General features: G+C 40.3%; 1 protein-coding gene across 1 annotated transcript in view; it reads right to left on the bottom strand.

Annotated features, from left to right (window-relative positions):
• baz1b (bromodomain adjacent to zinc finger domain, 1B) overlaps window positions 1-16139 on the bottom strand; it is a 97527-nt gene extending 81388 nt beyond the window's left edge. The window contains exons 1-5 of the mRNA XM_060847897.1: window positions 15782-16139; window positions 11370-11486; window positions 5125-5269; window positions 4267-4471; window positions 2184-2305 (exon numbers count right to left, since the gene is read on the bottom strand). Coding sequence (XP_060703880.1) covers window positions 2184-2305; window positions 4267-4471; window positions 5125-5269; window positions 11370-11486; window positions 15782-15897 — 705 coding nt within the window. The 5' untranslated portion in view covers window positions 15898-16139. The remainder of the gene's footprint in view (window positions 1-2183; window positions 2306-4266; window positions 4472-5124; window positions 5270-11369; window positions 11487-15781) is intronic.
• Window positions 16140-18928: the final 2789 nt, after the last annotated feature.

Here is an 18928-nt window from a genome sequence, read left to right as displayed (position 1 = left end):
TTCCAACCCGTCCATGCTAACCAAATTTCCCAAACTAAACCTAGTCCCATTTGCCTGTGTTTCACTCATATCCCTCCAAACCTTTCCTGTCCATGTACCTGTTCAAGTTTCTTTTAAATGTTCTAACTGTACCTGCATCAACTACTTTCTCTGGCAGTTCAGTCCACATACAAACCACCCTGTGTGAAAAAGTTGCCATTCAGTCCTTTTAAAATTTTTCTTCTCAGTTTATTTCAAGTTTTGTAAACAGACCTGGAGTGGTTTCTTTAAAAGGCGATTAAATTGAGTTTAGAATAAAGTCTTTCGAGAGATCACATTACTAGTGTTAATGACTTGCTCCGTCATTGAATCGGCTGGGCTTTTATTGAATAGTGACTGGCTTGGACTTATTCTTTTATCCAGCGGAGTTGGAGAGAAGCCAGTTGAGAACCATCTGGGTTGGTGGGAACCCTGTTATAAAAAAACAGCTCAGCTGTTTTTCAAAAGAAAAGAAAACTCTCCTACATCAGTTCAGGGTGAAACGCATTTGTTTCTTTAAAGAGAAAACAGACAGACATCTCAAGATTTCTTTTTCCTGTGCAAATTTTGTCTACAATACTTCAGAGACAGCCATATCTGATTAGTAACTTTACAGATGCGAGAACATTAGAGCAACGGGCTCCAGAACATCCTGCACATTCAAGAATCCACTGATCAATGATTGTTTTTTCAAAGATCAATCGCTGCATTTTTTGTCTCTATCCCTGAAGAGTATGTGTTTGAGTGTACTTTGGGAATCTTTAGAGATGAGCATTTTTGCTTTTATATTATTAGCTGTATATGTTAAGCAAATATGGCATTTCATTTTGTACTTTTTTTGTGGACAATAAACCTACTATTACGTTTATTAAAAAACTTGGTTAACAGGTACTTATGGTTGAAAAGCTGAAATAAACAAGGTTATCGAACTGGTCAGTTTGATAACTGGACAAAGTATTTTTAGTTTACGTTGAAATCTATGGAATAGTGGGACTCAAGTAATGATACCCTCCTCCAACTCAGTTATAACATTGTCTAAATGGTTGTTTTGCATTTCACATTTAGCCGGTTCATTAATGATACAGCAATAAAGAAAGATTAAGACCAGTGAAAATGTCAGTGGGTACATTCTCATCGAATGTAAAAAATAACCATAGCCCTACTGGACCATAGGCTGCTCTCTTACAAAAGACAACAGATGGTTTAATCTGGGCGTCACCATGCCTCAGATGAGGGGAGAAGATGAGAAACAGAGTTCTTTGTGGTCATCTCAGCCAGTGTGGGAACCGAACCCATGCTGTTGGCAAACCTCTGAATCACTAACTGGCTGTCCAGCCAACTCCCTATAGAATGTAACCAGCAATGTAAGTGAAGTCAAGAGTGTGGTGCTAGAAAAGCAGAGCAGGTCAGGCAGCATCCAAGGAGCAGGAAAATCGACGTTTCGGGTAAAAGCCCTTCACCAGGAATGAGGCTTGGAGCCTCGGCAATGGAGAGATAAATGGAAGGGAGGGTGGAAGAAACCCCTTAGATCTTGATGAGCATAACTTACCCCTCATTTTCTCTGACCACTCATTCTAAAATAGGTACATGTCGTTTTGGTATAATAATACTCGTTTTGTCAACACGAATTGGCTCTAACGCAATTGACAAATCTTGGACACTGTTTGGATAACGCAAACTTCCTACTGAACGGGTATAACAACCTTCTACAGTGTGATTTTCCATAAGCGCTATTTTCTACAGCATAAAGATGCAGAGGAATGCAACCATCGTGTTATACTAGAACACCCTGTAATTTAAACCAACACATAAACGGTGCCACTTGGAGAAGCTACAGAATGGATGTCGATATCCTTCAAAGTGAGTGTCACTATATGTTGATTACAAGTTGCTATTAACCAAAATAAACTGATTTTAATAAGATATGAAAACATCATGACAAGAAAAGATCCACTGGTCCTTCTAGCCTATCCCATACAGTTGTAAAACTCTTTGCATCACATCAGGAAACTTTCTACCTGCTAGATGCCACTTCATCTCCTGAAACTGCCCATAATGACACTGTTGGTTATGAATCAGGCAGCCTACATATAGATAAAATTTTAACAGATTGACCAAAGATCTGTGATCAAGAAAATAAAACTGAAGTCTATTTTATTTCTCACTTTGTCCTCTTCCTGCAGCTTCACATCATACTTGTAGGGCAAAAATTTTGGATGAACCCATTTCTTTTCTTCTTTCTTGAGGCTTGTAGGCAGCTTCCGTGGTGATCGACGAGCTCGGTCACCTAATAAGTATAACATAGCCACTATTATTTATTGTGCAACCTTGTCCATTCAGTTGTTACATTACCATTTGAGATATCGGACATTACACAGCCACTTGCATTACTGTATGTAACGAGCCAAACCAAACTGAAATAAAAGGGGAGCAGGTCCAGTAGCTTTAAGGCATCACACAGAATCCTATAAATGACACTATCATGTGTCTAGAATGGAATAAGAATGATAATTTTCATTTACACATGCATTTTATCAATTTATTGCTTGCTGCCTAAACGTACAAAGTGAACATTCCAGATTTTGTAAAGCAAGTGTGTTACAAGGAAGTAGTATAGGTCAGCAAAATTTTAAAGCTTTAAAAGTCAACTCAAAAGGTTTATATTTTAGCTTAATCTGGAAAAGATCAATTTTCAGTTGTTAGCTGAGTCTTAAGTTTAAATTTAGCACACACTTTGGTAGAATTGGAAAATGTTCCATCTCCCTAAGGCAGCCAGTCTTATTTGCAGGTCTTAAACCTACAACATTGAAAAACAGTATTCAAATCGCAATGGTTCTCAGATCAGGGACTACTATACTGAAACAACTGAATGTAACAATTTTATATATATAAAAAAACAAAAAAATTCAGTATTTGCCCGACTGATCCCACAACTAGCCCAACCCCCAAATGCTGTATCTATGCCTTTTATTGCATTTTTCAATACCAAAGGCAAATCCTATCGCTGCTAGGTTTCAAAACGATCTGTCAAACTATTTTCCAATCCTCTGCACTTTCCCAACACCCTTTTATTTCTTTTCAAACATTTATTCCACTTCTTTTTTAAAAGCAATTGTGGATTACTCTCACTACTACATATCCTGGTAGGATATTTTAAGCCCTAATATCTATCTGTATAAAGTATTCTTTCAATCCTTTTGATCTCAAACTTTTGCCTTCCAATTTACAGAATCTTGGCTCGTAATAATACTTCTCCTGATTTACTTTATGAAAGCCAGTTTGTTTTAGAACTGGAATTAAATTCCTTGATCAACTTAAAACGATGTAGTTTCTCTAGTCTGTTCTCATAGCAAAGGCTCCTCTTTTTCAGTATGATTGCAGCAAATCTCTTTCGCACCATCTCCATCCTTCCTAAAAGGAATCAAAACTGGATATAACAGTTTATCTACATAATAACAATTTGCAAGAGGCCAGCACTATCTCTGCTTTAATACTTCACACCGATCGTTATAAAACATGAGATTTCTTTCCTTATAAATACGTCTTATTCCACAGATTGTGACACCTCCAAAGTTCTGGAAATTGATAAATTTCAAAACTCTGCTTGCTTCAGGGTTGTTGAGGAAAATGGGAGGCTTGGCATGAAATAACTTTTTCACAGCTGCTTTCTGAATAGAAATGTGGGAGTTCAGCAAGAGATCAAAAGAGACAGCAAGGCCAAGAAAGTAGTTGAAAATTAAACAGAGACTGTAGCCAAATGTCAATAGGATTAGACTCACAACAGAGCTGAAAATGTGTTGCTGGAAAAGCACAGCAGGTCAGACAGCATCCAAGGAGCAGGAGAATTGACGTTTCGGGCATGAGCCCTTCTTCAGGAATGAGGAAAGACTCACAACAGAGTTGAAGTAACCATATTTTTGAACAATGGAACATGTTTTTTCCCAATTGACAATGGGAGGAAAACTTAGAGTTGTACTGATTAAGCCATTGCATTAACAGAAAACTATACATTGAGGGTTTTGCAGTTTGACAAAAATTCACAAAGCTAAAATTGAATAATTTCCAAAACGAGGTAGAGTTTATGAATTGCCAGAGATCACTTACATTAAAAAAAAGGTGTGCGTGCTTAGGGAAAGAGGGCTAACTAGACTTCTTGGCACTCTGGAAGCTAACGGAAAAATATTGTCAAATCTCCCCCTACTATGTCTGTCTTATTCTAATATATACATGACATTGCTAAGTACATACTTGTATTGTTTTCCCTCTTGCTGTCCTCAACTTTGTTGCAGACTTCTATACCAAGGCTCTCTTGTGCCACCTGGTTGGAATTCTCCTTGTCACTGGAAGGTGAATCGCAAGATCCATCAGTTTTCTTCTGAGAAGGTAATTCTTCCTTTGGCTCCAGAGGATGGACTTTTAACACTACTACAGGAAGAATTTTATTTTCCCCAACCTAATAGGAAAGAAATGTTTTATTTATTTGGCATAACTTTTGAATTTACAATATTTACAAACATCAATAAGGGAAATGTTCCTTTATTGCAGCAGAACCATTGTCAAATGCAAATATAACTAATTTGTTTTAGATATAGGATGATCTCATGGCATTTGAACCCAAGCTTCAGGGATGAAAGAGCAAAACACATTTGTCACCCAGATAATTTCTTTCATCAAATTATCAAATATTTAGTATTAGTTACTATCCCAAAGATTTTTGCATTATTTCACGGCTTGATTTGCTCAATTCTGATATTCTTCCGCACACAGTAAAGGAGGTAGTGACTCATGGTAAGATGCACCTTCACTATATCAATGTGTCTGTTCTTCACAGATGTATCCAGTCAATGCTGACATGCCCAGCAAAATCGTGATGACCTCTGGTGTCAATAAAGTGACATTTTCAACGAGAAAGCAGAGAGTAATCAGGACCTTAAATTATGCTCAATTTTTCTTTCATTTGCCCAGGGAACATCTGGGAAATCAGCTAAACCATCAAAGCTTATAGTTAAACTCGGAATTTATGGCTGAAATTTGGGAACATCGTTAGACACGAAGCCTTCATGGAAGTATTTTTTAAGTTCATACAAATGGTCTACCAACACTGACCTGGAGTTCGCAGTGTTCTCCAATAGCAAACTTGGTCATGATCTCCATCCACGTTTTGTCAACTAATTTGTCTAAAGACAATGTATTGTGATGGACTAGTTCTAAAACAGGCTTTTCAAACCACACTGGATATTCTTCCTTTAGTCTGCAAAGAACAGCAAAGCAGAACAAGACAATAAAAAGACTATATCATTATAAAAGAATACAAAACAGGATTCGGCCATTTGGCCCACTGAATCTGCTCTATCATTCAATAGGATATTGGCTGATCTATCTTAACATCATTCTCCTGCTCTCTTCCCATACCCACATGTGGTATTGTGGGGTACATTTAACAAGTTTCAGCCACACTACTGCAGTATTTTCAATTTGGAGTATTGATAATTTCTTTTGCTCTCACAGATCTCTGCTAATTAAACTCCAATTCAACATACAGACACCTTTTGTCTCTGGAAATCTATTTCTTTCTTAAATATATCCAGTGACTTGCCTTCCACAACCTTAAGTGATAGAGAATTGCACAGGTTTACGCCACTGCCATCTCAGTCCGAAATGGTTTGCGCTGCATCCTGAGATTGTGACTCTTTGTTCTACATTTATAGCCAAGGGTAACACCATTCCTGTTTCCAATGTCTCCACCAGAATTCGACATTTCAATCGAATCCCTTCATATTTTTCTAAGCTGGAGTGAATATTAGGCTTGCTGAGCCAGTCTCTCTTCATCTGACAGGAATCAGCCTGTGAACCATTGCAGATTTCCCTCTCTGGCTAGCATCTGTTCTTATAATACTCCAGGTGTGGTTTCACCAACGTACTGAACACCTGCAGCAGGATATTCTTGCTCCTGTATTCAAATTTCCTCGAAGTGAAGGCCAATGTAACATTTCTCTTCGTAACTGGTTGCTGCACCTTGGCCCTCCTTTGCTGAATTCTAAATTCCTGCCATTTATCAGGCCTGCTAAATCTCAAGCAATTGCATATTTTTTTCTTTAAATCAATAATATCCTTAACTTCTTTTACATGGTTGGAGTATGGCAGGTAAACTCCACAACTATTGTAATACGTGCACCTGTTCCTTAAATTCCTATCCACAAGCATGCTTTTTCATGAAGTTACTCAATCTGTTGCAGCCAACTCACAACCTGTGCACTCCCAGTTTCCTTTGCTCAGATCTAGGACCCTCACTTCAGATCCTCACTTTCCCTTCTAATTCAAAACAAAAATTCTTTCACATTACTTTTGAACAATTAACCCTCAGCAGAAATTTAGACAGAATCAAAAACTTATCAAAAGAAAGTAATGATTAGGTAATAACTGGGCCTTCAATATAAAAGCCTGTCAATTATGGAAAAAATGGTGATGAGGAATTCCATTTTAAGGAATTGGGGGATGAGTAGACCAAAGTATCTTAATTTCAACATAAGGAAGAAAGGATGAGGAAAAAAATATTGAATAAAAACTGAGCAGCCAACTGACCGACAACACATTAAGGATTCACACAGCAAAGCCCTATTTAATCTGGATGCAACAGGAAAGGTAAAGCTCCTTTTCCCAAAAGAGATTTGAGAACAAGAATTCCTCTTTTCCCTAAACTTACTAACACAACATCCTCACATTCCCCCATCTACTTTAACATTTTGTTATTTATGCAAGATTTCTCAGTGACTGTGAAGTCCATTCAATACTCAGCCAGTAGATGGTGGCAAACTCCAGTACCTGTACATCATTTTACACTCTTAATGAAAATATCTTTTATAAAAGTCTCGCTTATAAAATTAACCAGCCCTTGTTTGCCCACCCACTCTCCTTTCTTTAAAGCACACAGGCCTACTGACAATCAACCAAGGCCTCTGGCATCCCGGAAATCTATTTGCTTGTAAGCAATTTCACTCTAATATATGATTATGAAAGAAAGGAATCCAAACAAAGCCTGATCTGATCCTTACTCATCAATTCTGATCCATCATATAATCACACTCTCCAAATGTGGACCATGAACAAGAATCATGAGCAGTAGCCATGACTGAAATGTTCTACAAATTCAAGGGTCCGGGTGCCTTGGTAGTTATCATATTATTGCACATTTCATCTGATTCCTGCATTATTCTCAGCTGCAACAAAACTTCAAACTGCTATGAAATCAAATGTATAAACCATGTTTTAACTCATACCCTCTTTTTTTTTTACTAACCAAGTCACTTTCACAATTTGACAGCATCAAAAATATTGCCTGATTCTGGTTAACTACCATTAACAATGGTAATATATGACAGTCCAGCTCAGAGTTGTAATTATGGGTTAGATGAAAAGGAAGACACATGTAGTGACATCTTTGTATTTATACAGCACCTTTAAAGTAATGAAAGTTCTTAATATGTTGCAAATGAGCACTACAAAACTAAGTTAAAGGTATAGCCACATCAGGGGATATCATGTCAGATGATCAAACATTGGTCAAAGAGGAAAGTTTTAAAAACTATCTTAAAGGAGTCAAGTGAGCTAGATAAGCATAGACGTGAATGCCAGAGCTTGTAACCTGAGTAACTGAAGACCAGCCAACATTTGTGGAGTTATGATTAGGGATACACAATAGGCTTGAATGAGTCAAATGTAAATATCTGAAGAGGGTGGTGGGGCGAGAGGAAATTACAGCAATAGAGAAGGACAAGGTAATAGATGGTTTTAAAACAAGATAAATACAAAGACTGCAGATACTGGAAACCAGATTCTGGATTAGTGGTGCTGGAAGAGCACAGCAGTTCAGGCAGCATCCAAGGAGCAGCGAAATCGACGTTTCGGGCAAAAGCCCTTCATCAGGAATAAAGGCAAGCCGAGTTTAAAATTATTGTAATTTTTGACCAGGATCCAATATTGGCAAGTCAGTAGAATGACAAGAAGAAAATGATACATGTTGCTTGCTGAAACATTGCCAAGAGGATTTTGGATGATCTCATGTTTATGGAGGGGCAGGTGGGAAGTGTTGGACAGGGTTGGGGAGCGGTGTTGGAGGGCCAGTGGGGACAGTGTTGGATGGGGTTTGGGGGCAGGCGCAGGAGCACTGTTGGATGTGATGGGGAGGGCAACAGTGGAGGAGTTGAGGTTCAAGTAGTTATAAGGCAGAGCTTGTAGTCTCTAGCTTCTGTGCAAAAATTAGCATAACTTGGATGATGTAGTAAAAGGGCAACAGGTAAATGAGAAACTGAAAGGGTCCAGGAGTTGATTTTTGGGCTCATCTACAATAGTTGTGCTGGAATAGGAAGCGAAGCTATGGCAAATGCTTCTATAGCTACAATTACATGAGGATGAAACAGGTGAGAACAGATCTGTCTTGCTGAATGATAATGGACAGCAATGGAAGATGACGGTGCAGTCAACGTCAAGGAGGGGAAGTTTATCTTTGTCAATCAAACAAGATGTTATTTATAAAAGCTCAGAGGAAATTTGATTATCCGAAGGACACAGGAGGGGGATTTTTCATTCGGTTAATCAAATGCCAGATAATGAAATGCAGGATAACATTGTTTAGCCAAGCATCAGGACTTTGTGATCTTGTTCGGATCATCTGAAATTTGGATAATCAAGGTTCCGTTGTACTGGCATGGGTGGTAAACCAATTTGGCGGGGGGGGGCGAAATTCAAGCATTCTAAGAAAAGTAGGAAAACATTACACGGATTTTGGAGGAGCAGGATGTTAAAAATGGGACAGTAGGTCGCAAGGCTTCAAGGGATTATTTTTAAGGAATGGGTGAAAGGAGTATGGGACAACACTTGAGGAAAGATACATTTATAATATAAACTAGCATAGGGTTCAGAAAGGAAAATTGAGCTAGTACAGTGGAAATAGAGTATGGAGAACAAGAGATAAGATGCCATGAAAAAAAAATGGAATGAGTCAAGAGAAATTAGATAACAATGGAACTTCAGGGATTGGACAAAGAGAAGCATTAAATTTGGCTAGGCGGGCTTCTTTTAAATTTTTTCCTGGGGTGTGAACATCACTAAATAAGTCTGCTTTTATTGTTCATTCCTAAATGGCCAGAGGACAGTTAAGAGTCAACTATATTGTGTGTGTCCGAAGTCACATATAGGCCAGACCAGAAAGGATGAGACACTTCCTTCACTAAAGGATATTAATGAATTAGATAGGTTCTACATCAATTGACCATGGTTACATAGTCACCAGCAGACTTGATTTTTATTCCAGGTTTCTACTGAATTCAAATTTCACTTTCTATCATGGCCTATATCGAATCCCCAGAATATTAGCCCTGAGCCAAGGTTACTGGTACAGTGACATTACTACTATGCCACTGCACAAGGCTGGGATGTGTTCAGGCTGTGAGCTACTGAAGGTTAGATTGAAGGGTCAGGGATAGAGGAGTCGAAAACAGCTTTCAGTCAAGAAAAGCTGGAGGATATCTCTGTAGTTCAGGTTGACAGATAGTTTTAACAGACAAGAACAGAATCTGCTAGTATTCCAAGTAGGAGAAAGTGAAGACTGCAGATGCTGGAGATCAGAGCTTAAAAATGTGGTGCTGGAAAAGTGCAGCAGGTCAGGCAGCATAAAAGGAACAGGAGAATCGACGTTTCCTTCTTCAGGAATGAGGAGGGTGTGCCAAGCAGGCTAAGATAAAAGGTAGGGAGGAGGGACTTGGGGGAGGGGCGTTGGGAATACAATAGGTGGAAGGAGGTTAAGGTGAGGGTGATAGGCCGAAGAGATCGGGGAGAAAATTGCAGGTCAAGAAGGTGGTGCTAAGTCTGAGGGTTGGGACTGAGAAAAGGTGGGGGAGGGGAAATGAGAAAGCTGGAGAAATCTGCATTCATTCCTTGTGGTTGGAGGATTCCTAGGTGGAAGATGAGGCACTCTTCCTCCAGGTGTCGTGTTGCCATGGTCTAGCAATGGAGGAGGCCAAGGACCTGTATGTCCTTGGCAGAGTGGGAGGGGGAGTTAAAAAGTGTTCAGCCACGGGGCGGTTGGATTGGTTGGTGACCAAACTAGAGGAGAGGGCACAATTCAGTAAGTCAAAACCAGTAAGGATGCTATGGTGAAAGGAGGTTCAAAGTCTTAATGTGTTGACTCAAACTAGGAAAAAAAGGAACTACAGAGGGATCACCCTTCTAAACTGGTTATACATCTGAGAAGTGTATTTTAAGTCATACAATCGGATGAAGTACTGATTACTAGCTGCATGCCAACAACAAAAGCAAGTTTGAATGATGGATTAAAAAATATTCCACACATATTAGACTGACAAATTAAACTGCACTGCTTTAGAGCATTGATACCAGCGTGTTAAATAAGCCTGCTATCAACACAAGTATTATTCCCTCCTGATCTTTTAGTTTGAGATCAGATTTCATAATAAGATTGACTAATAAATGGCATTTGATTTCATAATAACAGGCATATTATTTCCTACAGATACAGTTCATGTGAACAATGTACTTAAATGATAACTGCGATGTTTTACATAGCATTCCTTCCCCTCAACTCTCAATATCAAGCTAGAAAATGTCATAATAAGAATTGATGGTGAAGGAAACAGGTCATGATCCCTTGTTTTCAATAAACTATGATCTACATTCAAAGATGTCCAAGATATACAAACTTATAGTAAAAAATTATGCTAAGCAAAGTGTGGAGAATATACTTCCAGCCACAAAAAAAGTGTGCATGTGCAAACTTTCCTTTGTTTCGCTCTTTCCTTAATCACTTAAGTAATAGTTTTAATAAATGTATTACACAGGGTATAATTTCAATTAACACCATTTCCAACCAATTATTCTCAGATAAGTTAATTAATGCCGCATCTCAGAATGAGCTTCCATATACCACCCTGTCATCACTCCCCCAAATGAGACTCATTAGATCCTGTAGGTTCTAATGGATAGGTCAGGAGATGCATTTGAAGCTCTCCAGTCTTTCTGCCTTAAAGCTTGCTTAATTGCTCAACAGATGGAACAAAATTTACTTCATACACAACCATGCATTTTTATAGTTCAGAAAATGCTGTCATTATTCAACAAATAGAATCTATATTTGAGGACTATATTCTAAGCTGAAACCAGCGCACCTGCTTGGCTCAATATGGGCCACAATCCCAGCGCTAATTTGAAGCCACAGTTCCTGAGATGATGTTACATCAGATACTCTCTACTTTTTGAGTTTTATGGAATTCTCTCTAGCAATAAATTGCTCCCAACTTATTAAATGTACTTTGCAATTTACAATGTAATTTACTTACAGTTCAGTTACTTCTTGCTCCTCTTCCCAGGCCTCTTTGTGTGTGAGTTGGTTGCTGCCTGTGCTTTTACATGTCCAGATTCGCTCTGCATATCTAGACAATCGGGATTCATATTCTCTGAATATCAGCTCAGGAAAATAAGGAATGAAATTCAAGACTTGCACAAAAAAAGTTTGAAACGTAAACATCACAATGTCACATCAAACGCTTTCATACCCTTGACCTTCTGTTCCCTATTCTCAAGTCGTTGAATCCATTTGCCCCATTCCAATTCACTTCATGCCTGAATCAAAATGAAAACTATTGTTTCATATTTTTCTTCAATCTTCCCCAATGCGTGCTGGTCTGAAGAAACCAGCTGCTATGGAATGCAGTAGTCCCATATACTTCTAGCTTTTCATTCAAGTATGCTTCTGCAGAACATTTAACGGTGTTAGTACAAAGTGGCGCTTGATCATGTTCTTGCCCAGCACCCACACAAACTAATGACATAGAGAAATATAAAAACTAGAGTTTAAAGCAGGCACTTTGAACAGGTGGTCCATTTGAAGTTACAGATTAGCAATTTTACTGTGACCATTGCATCAGAATTAGAAGATAATGAACTCCCTTCACAGGAGGAACAATTCAAGCCAAGGAAACAAACTATCACAACAAATCAGTACTCTGGTAAATTAGCCAGCAGTTTCAATTTGTAAAAATATTGGGAAAAGAAGTTTAGGAGCGCAACTTATCTCAGATCTTTGCATTGCCTGTCAGAGCTGCTTGTGAAAGTTTGCAAGCACAGACACACATCTCTTTAGCACTGATGTCAGTGCAACTTACAGTCAGTAGTAAATCAGGTACTGAAAATACTGGTCTAAGCCCAGTAACTATAGTGTGACTGTACTCCCTGTGGATTCCTATCACTGCTAAACACAACATTTCACAGAAAAATAATTATGTACTCTGCCCATAAGTTCCCATTAGTATGTTGTACCTTGCCAGACCACTTGTAGCTCAAAGCTTGCAATTCCTATGAGCATACTCTGCAATAAAGATTAATTAAACCTTTCATATTGCTGAACTATTTTTACATGGAGATGATCTACATTGTGCAATAACTCTATGCAGTGATGTCAGGACTACATACAGTATCCTAATGTGGTACAGTAAACTATTTATCCCATGTGACTTCATTAATATGACAGCATGCATGACAGCAAGAAACTGTTCAGCAAAGCAACCAGCCAGAAGTGATGAATTAAGATCATTACTCTTAAGATGGCAATCTCACATTACTGCATCAAATAGAATTCTTTTGATTGCATTATCAATTTCCAGTTGTGATTATTTTGCAACAACTCCAATGAAAATATTTGGACAATGTTCAGATGCTCTTGCATTACCCCCAGGTCACAGCCGTGCAACAGAGCAAATGATGCTCAAATTATTGCTGTCTTTAGAAACAATGGGGAGAGAGAGAAAGGAAAGTTTGATGAGAATGAAACAAAGTTTCATGTAGTGACAACTCAAAGACATTTGTTTACATATAATTCTTGCTATAATTTACTGGTACTAATATATTATGTAAGTATTGAGACAACGCAACATTGTATCTTCATCAGGAGACCGTCCTCAAGATGATCATTATCAAAGAGGAAATCTTTGTAAACTTCGAGCATTATTCCTAGACAGAAGGTGTCCAAGCAAGAGACCAATTTGCATTTGTCAACAACATGGCAGTGAAAGTCACAATGAAAACGTATTGCAACTTTTGGATGGGGGATGGTTAAAAAACAATTACCAATTCTGCCACAACCTCCAGATGAAGCTAAACGATCTATGGAAACCCTTTCGTCTATCTGGCAGCTTATCCATCAAGATCAAACATTGCACAGGGTGTGTCTGTTCAGAAACTGCTCAGTAAATCATCTCCTCAAAACACTACAGTTACCTGCATTTAGCCTTTACCATCATTGAAAAGACAGGATCAAGGTAACTTCATCACTCACAAGCATCATTCTGAAATTTTGCATTCATTACTTGTCAGTAATAATGCAAATCAACACCAATTTCCGCAACCAGTTACACCATGATACAGTTTTGCTTTTCCACTGGAGATCACTTTTTACACACCTAGTATTGGAAAAGTTATTTGTCCCTGCCGATCAGAGGCTGCTGCCAATACTAAAGTTAGTAGTGCATAACAATCGGGAATTCTACCTAAAACCTAATCTAGCATCACAGCTATCCATGATATCGGGAGATGATCAATACTTTCAAAAATGTGGATTTATTCCTGTGACTTGGCTAATTCTAAAATGTCACAAAATATATTTGTATAAAGGCATAATAAATCTCACCTCATCTGTACACAGGTTCAGGAAAAAATAACTTCTTCAGTCACAGTGTCAAATTTCAATGGCAAAAAGTCATAATCATTAAGTTCAGCCCTGTTTTAGGAACACAAACTAAAGTTTTCTCACTTTTCATGTCCTTCAGGAAGTGTTATAGAGCTGCAAGTAAATATCTGCAGACAGGTAATGACAACTAATCAAACAAAGCTCTTCTTCCAGGTGTGTTCTAAGTTCTTGTCAATCATCAATAAAATGGTCTTCCACAAGAACATACATTGATTTTGTTTCTGCACTCCAGTCACCTACAACCGCAAGTCTGAAGAATATATTCAGAGACACTGACATCCTAGTATCATTTCTAAACAAGCATTGGCCAAAGAAAATAACTATCCTGTAGATGTTTTAAAACCTTTTTTTAAAAAGCAACCAGTTTCTTTCTTCATTTAAAAAAAGGCTTGTCAACATGAAACGCTGTACCCAAAACATCTCAATGACCAGGAAGGCATGGCAAATCTCAGTTGCAAACTTTATCCAGTTGACAGTAGAACTGCAGTACTGCCCTTACAGACCTCAAAGAAAGCAGGATGTTATTGATCAAAGCACACTGTGTTCTCAAGTTCACAGATCCCAAAACAAGATAAAAGAAAACTGGAAACTTTACACACACTGCAATAACTCAAAAGTTTAACATTTATTTTAAATAAATATTTCCTTTCTCAAAAAATCCTTACCAACACATTTAAACAACTGAGCTAGTGACACAAGTTATTTTGCTCATGTAGACTACATAGATAACTTACGTGCAATTTAAAAACCTTCCACACAAATCTATATAAGCTATTAGAAAGACTAAGTTGGAAGCTACAGCTAAGGGACTATAATAAATCAGTGAAGCTTTTTGCTCCAATTTACACACATTCTGCTTTCACAGGGATTCCACTTCCTTTCATTTACATTTCTCAAAACTTGCATGCAAAACCTTGTAGGATTTTTAAATGTGCTTTAGAATGAAATGCATGAACTGTGCCTTCAGCAAACAAAATACGTGAACTTATGTTAAAAAAAGACAGCACTTCTGTAGAATGATCAGAAGTAAAAATAAGTTCAGGATACTCACAAACTCAAAGAAAAAAAATCTAAACTTTTCTAAAAAAAACTCTGACATCTTTTTAATCATTCCACTGTATTCTTGAATCATGCTTTCCTCAAATCATTTTAATATATGAAAAGGCTTCAATTTTTTTTTAAATGTTCCCAAAGCTCCACAGAAGACTGTCCTGTCCATATCAGAAATATATAGAATGCTTAGCTCGAGATAACAACTAAGCACGGAGGGAACAGCATTTTACAAAGGGTACAGATCGCTAACACTCAAGATCAGAATCCGTTATCACACCCCTCTGGGTTTTCAGATGCTGACTAGCCTGCTTTATGCTTCTAGCATTTTCAACTATTTGTTCAAGTCTTCAGCACAATCAATTTTCATTTCTGCATGAAGCTAATCGATTTAATACAGATCCAGAGTGACGAGCAATTTGAGTCACAAATTGCACAAAGTTGTAAGGATAAGTCATTCACTCATGAAAACGGTTGATGCTGCGGAAGCATCAGCATTAACCTGGGAAAGCGCTGGGTCAGTCTTTTGACAGCTGCAATCAGTCCTGTCGTGAAAGTAGTTAAACATGGGACCACAGGCCAGCCATATGTTTAATTTGTGAGCTGGGTAGAAGCTTGTTCCCGTGCGGCCCCTTTACTCATTCGCCTCCAGGGCTGCACCGTAAAGCTGCCTGAGAGTAGGCCCAGCCTGGCAGCATCGGGCTTCCTGACAATGACTAACTTGTGGAGTTGGATACGATCTCAGTGAATTCACTCAGGAGGATATTGCCGCAGATCAGGCCAGCGCTGACAGATAGTGACAGCAGGGCGCTCTCTTCCCACAACATCTCCTTCCCGGCAGCAGGAAAAGCACCGGCTCCTGCCCCCAACCTAGGCCCCTGTCCCTGGGAGACGTTGTCTCTCGGCCCAGGACAGGCTCCGATCGCCTCAGCTCCCTGGCTCGGCTCTAAAGGATACTCGTTGCTCCGGAACCCTTCCCCGCTGTGCTCGATCACGTAGATGGTCTCCTCTGCCGACAGATCTGTAAGCGGCTTCACCAGCGGGAATGGCTTCCTGCCCAGCAGCGGCGCCATGGTCCAGCTGGCCGGCCGGCCGGCTCGGCTCGGCTCTCACAGGGAGCTCCTGCCGGTGCTGATGGACGCCTGAAGCACTGTCCGCTCCTCCGCCGCTCCGATCGCCCAAAGAGAAGGAGGAGGCGCGATCCTCGCGCCCCGGCTCCAGCGGCAGAGTTCAAAAATGGCGGGAGTGCTCCGCGGCTCGGCTCCCGACCGGCGGCCGATCGACACCTCCCGCCACCGCGCAACCCCCGAACGGCCCGCCGGAAACACCCGCCCCTCCGGCACGCTCATTGGCCGGCACCACGGCACCGCCGCCCTCCGATTGGCTCAGCGCCGCTGTCCATCAGCGCCATCCGGTGCGCGGGTTCGAGATTTCGAAGGTGAAAGGTTACGGCCGTCGGTTAAACTGGCGATGGAGGAAAATATTTTTCCGCTTCGGCCGAGCAAGTCCGTCGAGTTGAGTGTGAGGGAGAAGCAGTGCCGGCGCGTGTCAAGATCGGGCGTTTCACTAAGAAAAAGGACGAGTCTTATTTTTAAAAATGAAAACATACGCACAAAGTAAAGCGGCAAAATCTAACTTGTTGGTTCACGGATTGGAGGAAAGAAGAAGAGGGCGGGATTTGGTGATGATTGATGGCGGGTTCTGGAAGGTGATTGGTGCAGTCAGCCGTCAATCAGAGCCCGCGCAGCCAGCAAGTGTGGTTGAGGTGGGGGTGGTTGGTAGATAAAGCGGGTAAATGACTCGAGTGTGCGGCTCTAAGGCATCTGTCAGTCATTGATTGGAGTAGGCCCACCATTCACCTCAATCCCAGGCCTGTACTCGGTGTAGAACCTCAGCAGATCCAGCTGCATCTGTGGAGGCAAATCAGAGCTAACGTTTCCGAGTCCAGTGATTTTTTTGGATTCTGTCAGAAGGGGATCATAATAATGATTGACAGCTTCTCACCTTCCTAAAAACTGTTGAGTAATTATTACAGTATAAAAATCACGTTAATACAAGTCTTATCGAAGGTAATTGGACGTAAAGTTACAGGTTTTTGATGTATATTATGATAGTGGATTATTCCCAGAGTGAAACTTAGCATTACATTTTTGCAGGGTTAAAACAAGGACTGCAGATGCTGGAAACCAGGTTCTAGATTAGAGTGGTGCTGGAAAAGCACAGCAGGTCAGGCAGCTTCCGAGGAGCAGGAAAATCAACGTTTCGGGCAAAAGCCCTTCATTAGGAATAGATCTATTCCTGATGCTTTTGCCCGAAGTGTTGATTTTCCTGCTCCTCGGATGCTGCCTGACCTGCTGTGCTTTTCCAGCATCACTCTAATCTAGACTTACAGTTTTGCAGCCTAGTCATTGACACCCTAAACCCGAAACATTCACAACTGCGTTGTCCCCACAGATGCTGCCAGACCTGCTGAGTTTTACTTAGCAGTTTAAGATTTGCAGAACTCACAGATGTTTGTTTTATTTTGATATTTTTGCAGTTCAGGTGTGTTCATAGTATACTTTTATTAAATGCACAAATTTTGTTTCACACAAAAAGTACACTATTTTCCACAATAGAATTATTTAACAGTTTTATTACAAATATCAGATCAGGTGGGCCAATAAGCTGACACGAGTGGCAGATGTAATTCAGACAAATGTGAGGTACTGCTTTTTGGAAAGGCAAACTTGTACACTTAAGGGTAAGGTCCTAGGGAGAGTTGCTGAACAAAGAGACTTTGGAGTGTAGTTCATAGTGCCTTGAAACTGGAGTCACAGGTGGACAGGATAATGAAGATGATGTTTGGTCTGTTTGTCTTTATTGGTCAGTGCATTAAGAATAGGAGTTGGGAGGTCATGTTGCAGCTGTACAGGACTTTTGGAATACTACATGCAATTTTGGAGTCCCTGCTATAGGATGTTGTGAAACCTGAAAAGGTTCAGAGGAGATTTACAAGGATGGTGCCAGGGTTGGAAGGTTTGAGCTATAGAGAGAGGCTGAATAGGCTGGGGCTTATTGTCCCTGGAGGGTGAGGGGGGAACCTTATAGATATTTTTTAAATTATTGAGGGGTCATGGACAGAGTGAATAGACAAGGTGTTTTCCACAAGGCGGGGAGCTCAAAACTAGAGAGCAAAGGTCTAAGGTGAGATGGGAAAAATTCAGAAGAGTCCTAAGGGACAAAGTTTTCACACAGAGGGTGGTGCATGTATGGAAAGCTGCCAGAGGAAGTGGTGCAGGCTCATAGATAAAATTACAACCTTTAAAAGCAACTAGATGGGCATATGAATAGAAAAGGTTTAGAGGGGTACGGGCCAAATGCTGATAAATGGGACTAGATTTATTTACAATATCTGGGTAGCATGGATGGAGTGAAGGATCAGTTTCCATACTGTTCAGCACTATGACACTATCATATTTACCCTCAACTAAAAACTGACAGATGCTCAACCTTAGTGAAGGGTCCTTCTCCTTCTCGCAGAGTGCTTTAGGGAACATCTCCGGGACACCCGTACCAATCAACCCCACCACCCTGTAGCTGAACACTTCAACTCCCGCTCCCACTCTGCCGAGGACATGCAGGTCCTGGGCCTCCTCCACTACCACTCCTTCACCACCTGACACCTGGAGGAAGAATGCCTCATCTTCCGCCTTGTAACACTTCAACCCCACGACATCAATGTGGACTTCACCAGTTTCCTCATTTCCCCTCCCTGCACCTTTATTCCAGTTCCAACCTGCCAGCTCAGCACCATCCTCATGACCTATCCTATCTGCAAATCTTCCTTCCCACCCATCTGTTCCTCTCCAACATATCACCTTATCCCCACCTCCATCCTCCTTTTGTACTCTTGGATACCTTCTCCCCAGCCCCACCCCTCTCCCATTTATCTCTCTACACTGGAGGCTCCCTGCCTCAATCCTGATTAAGATATTTTGCCTGATTTTTCTGCTCCTTCGATGCTGCCTGACCTGCTGTGCTTTTCCAGCACAACTCTAAACTAGACTTAGTGAAGGGTCACCTTGTTTCCGCTTAGGTTTCTTCTTCAGTCAGCTCAGCTGT

Source organism: Hemiscyllium ocellatum, chromosome 31 (genome assembly GCF_020745735.1).
Source record: "Hemiscyllium ocellatum isolate sHemOce1 chromosome 31, sHemOce1.pat.X.cur, whole genome shotgun sequence".
Classification (NCBI taxonomy): Eukaryota; Metazoa; Chordata; class Chondrichthyes; order Orectolobiformes; family Hemiscylliidae; genus Hemiscyllium; species Hemiscyllium ocellatum.
This window is presented reverse-complemented; position numbering and strand designations above follow the sequence as displayed.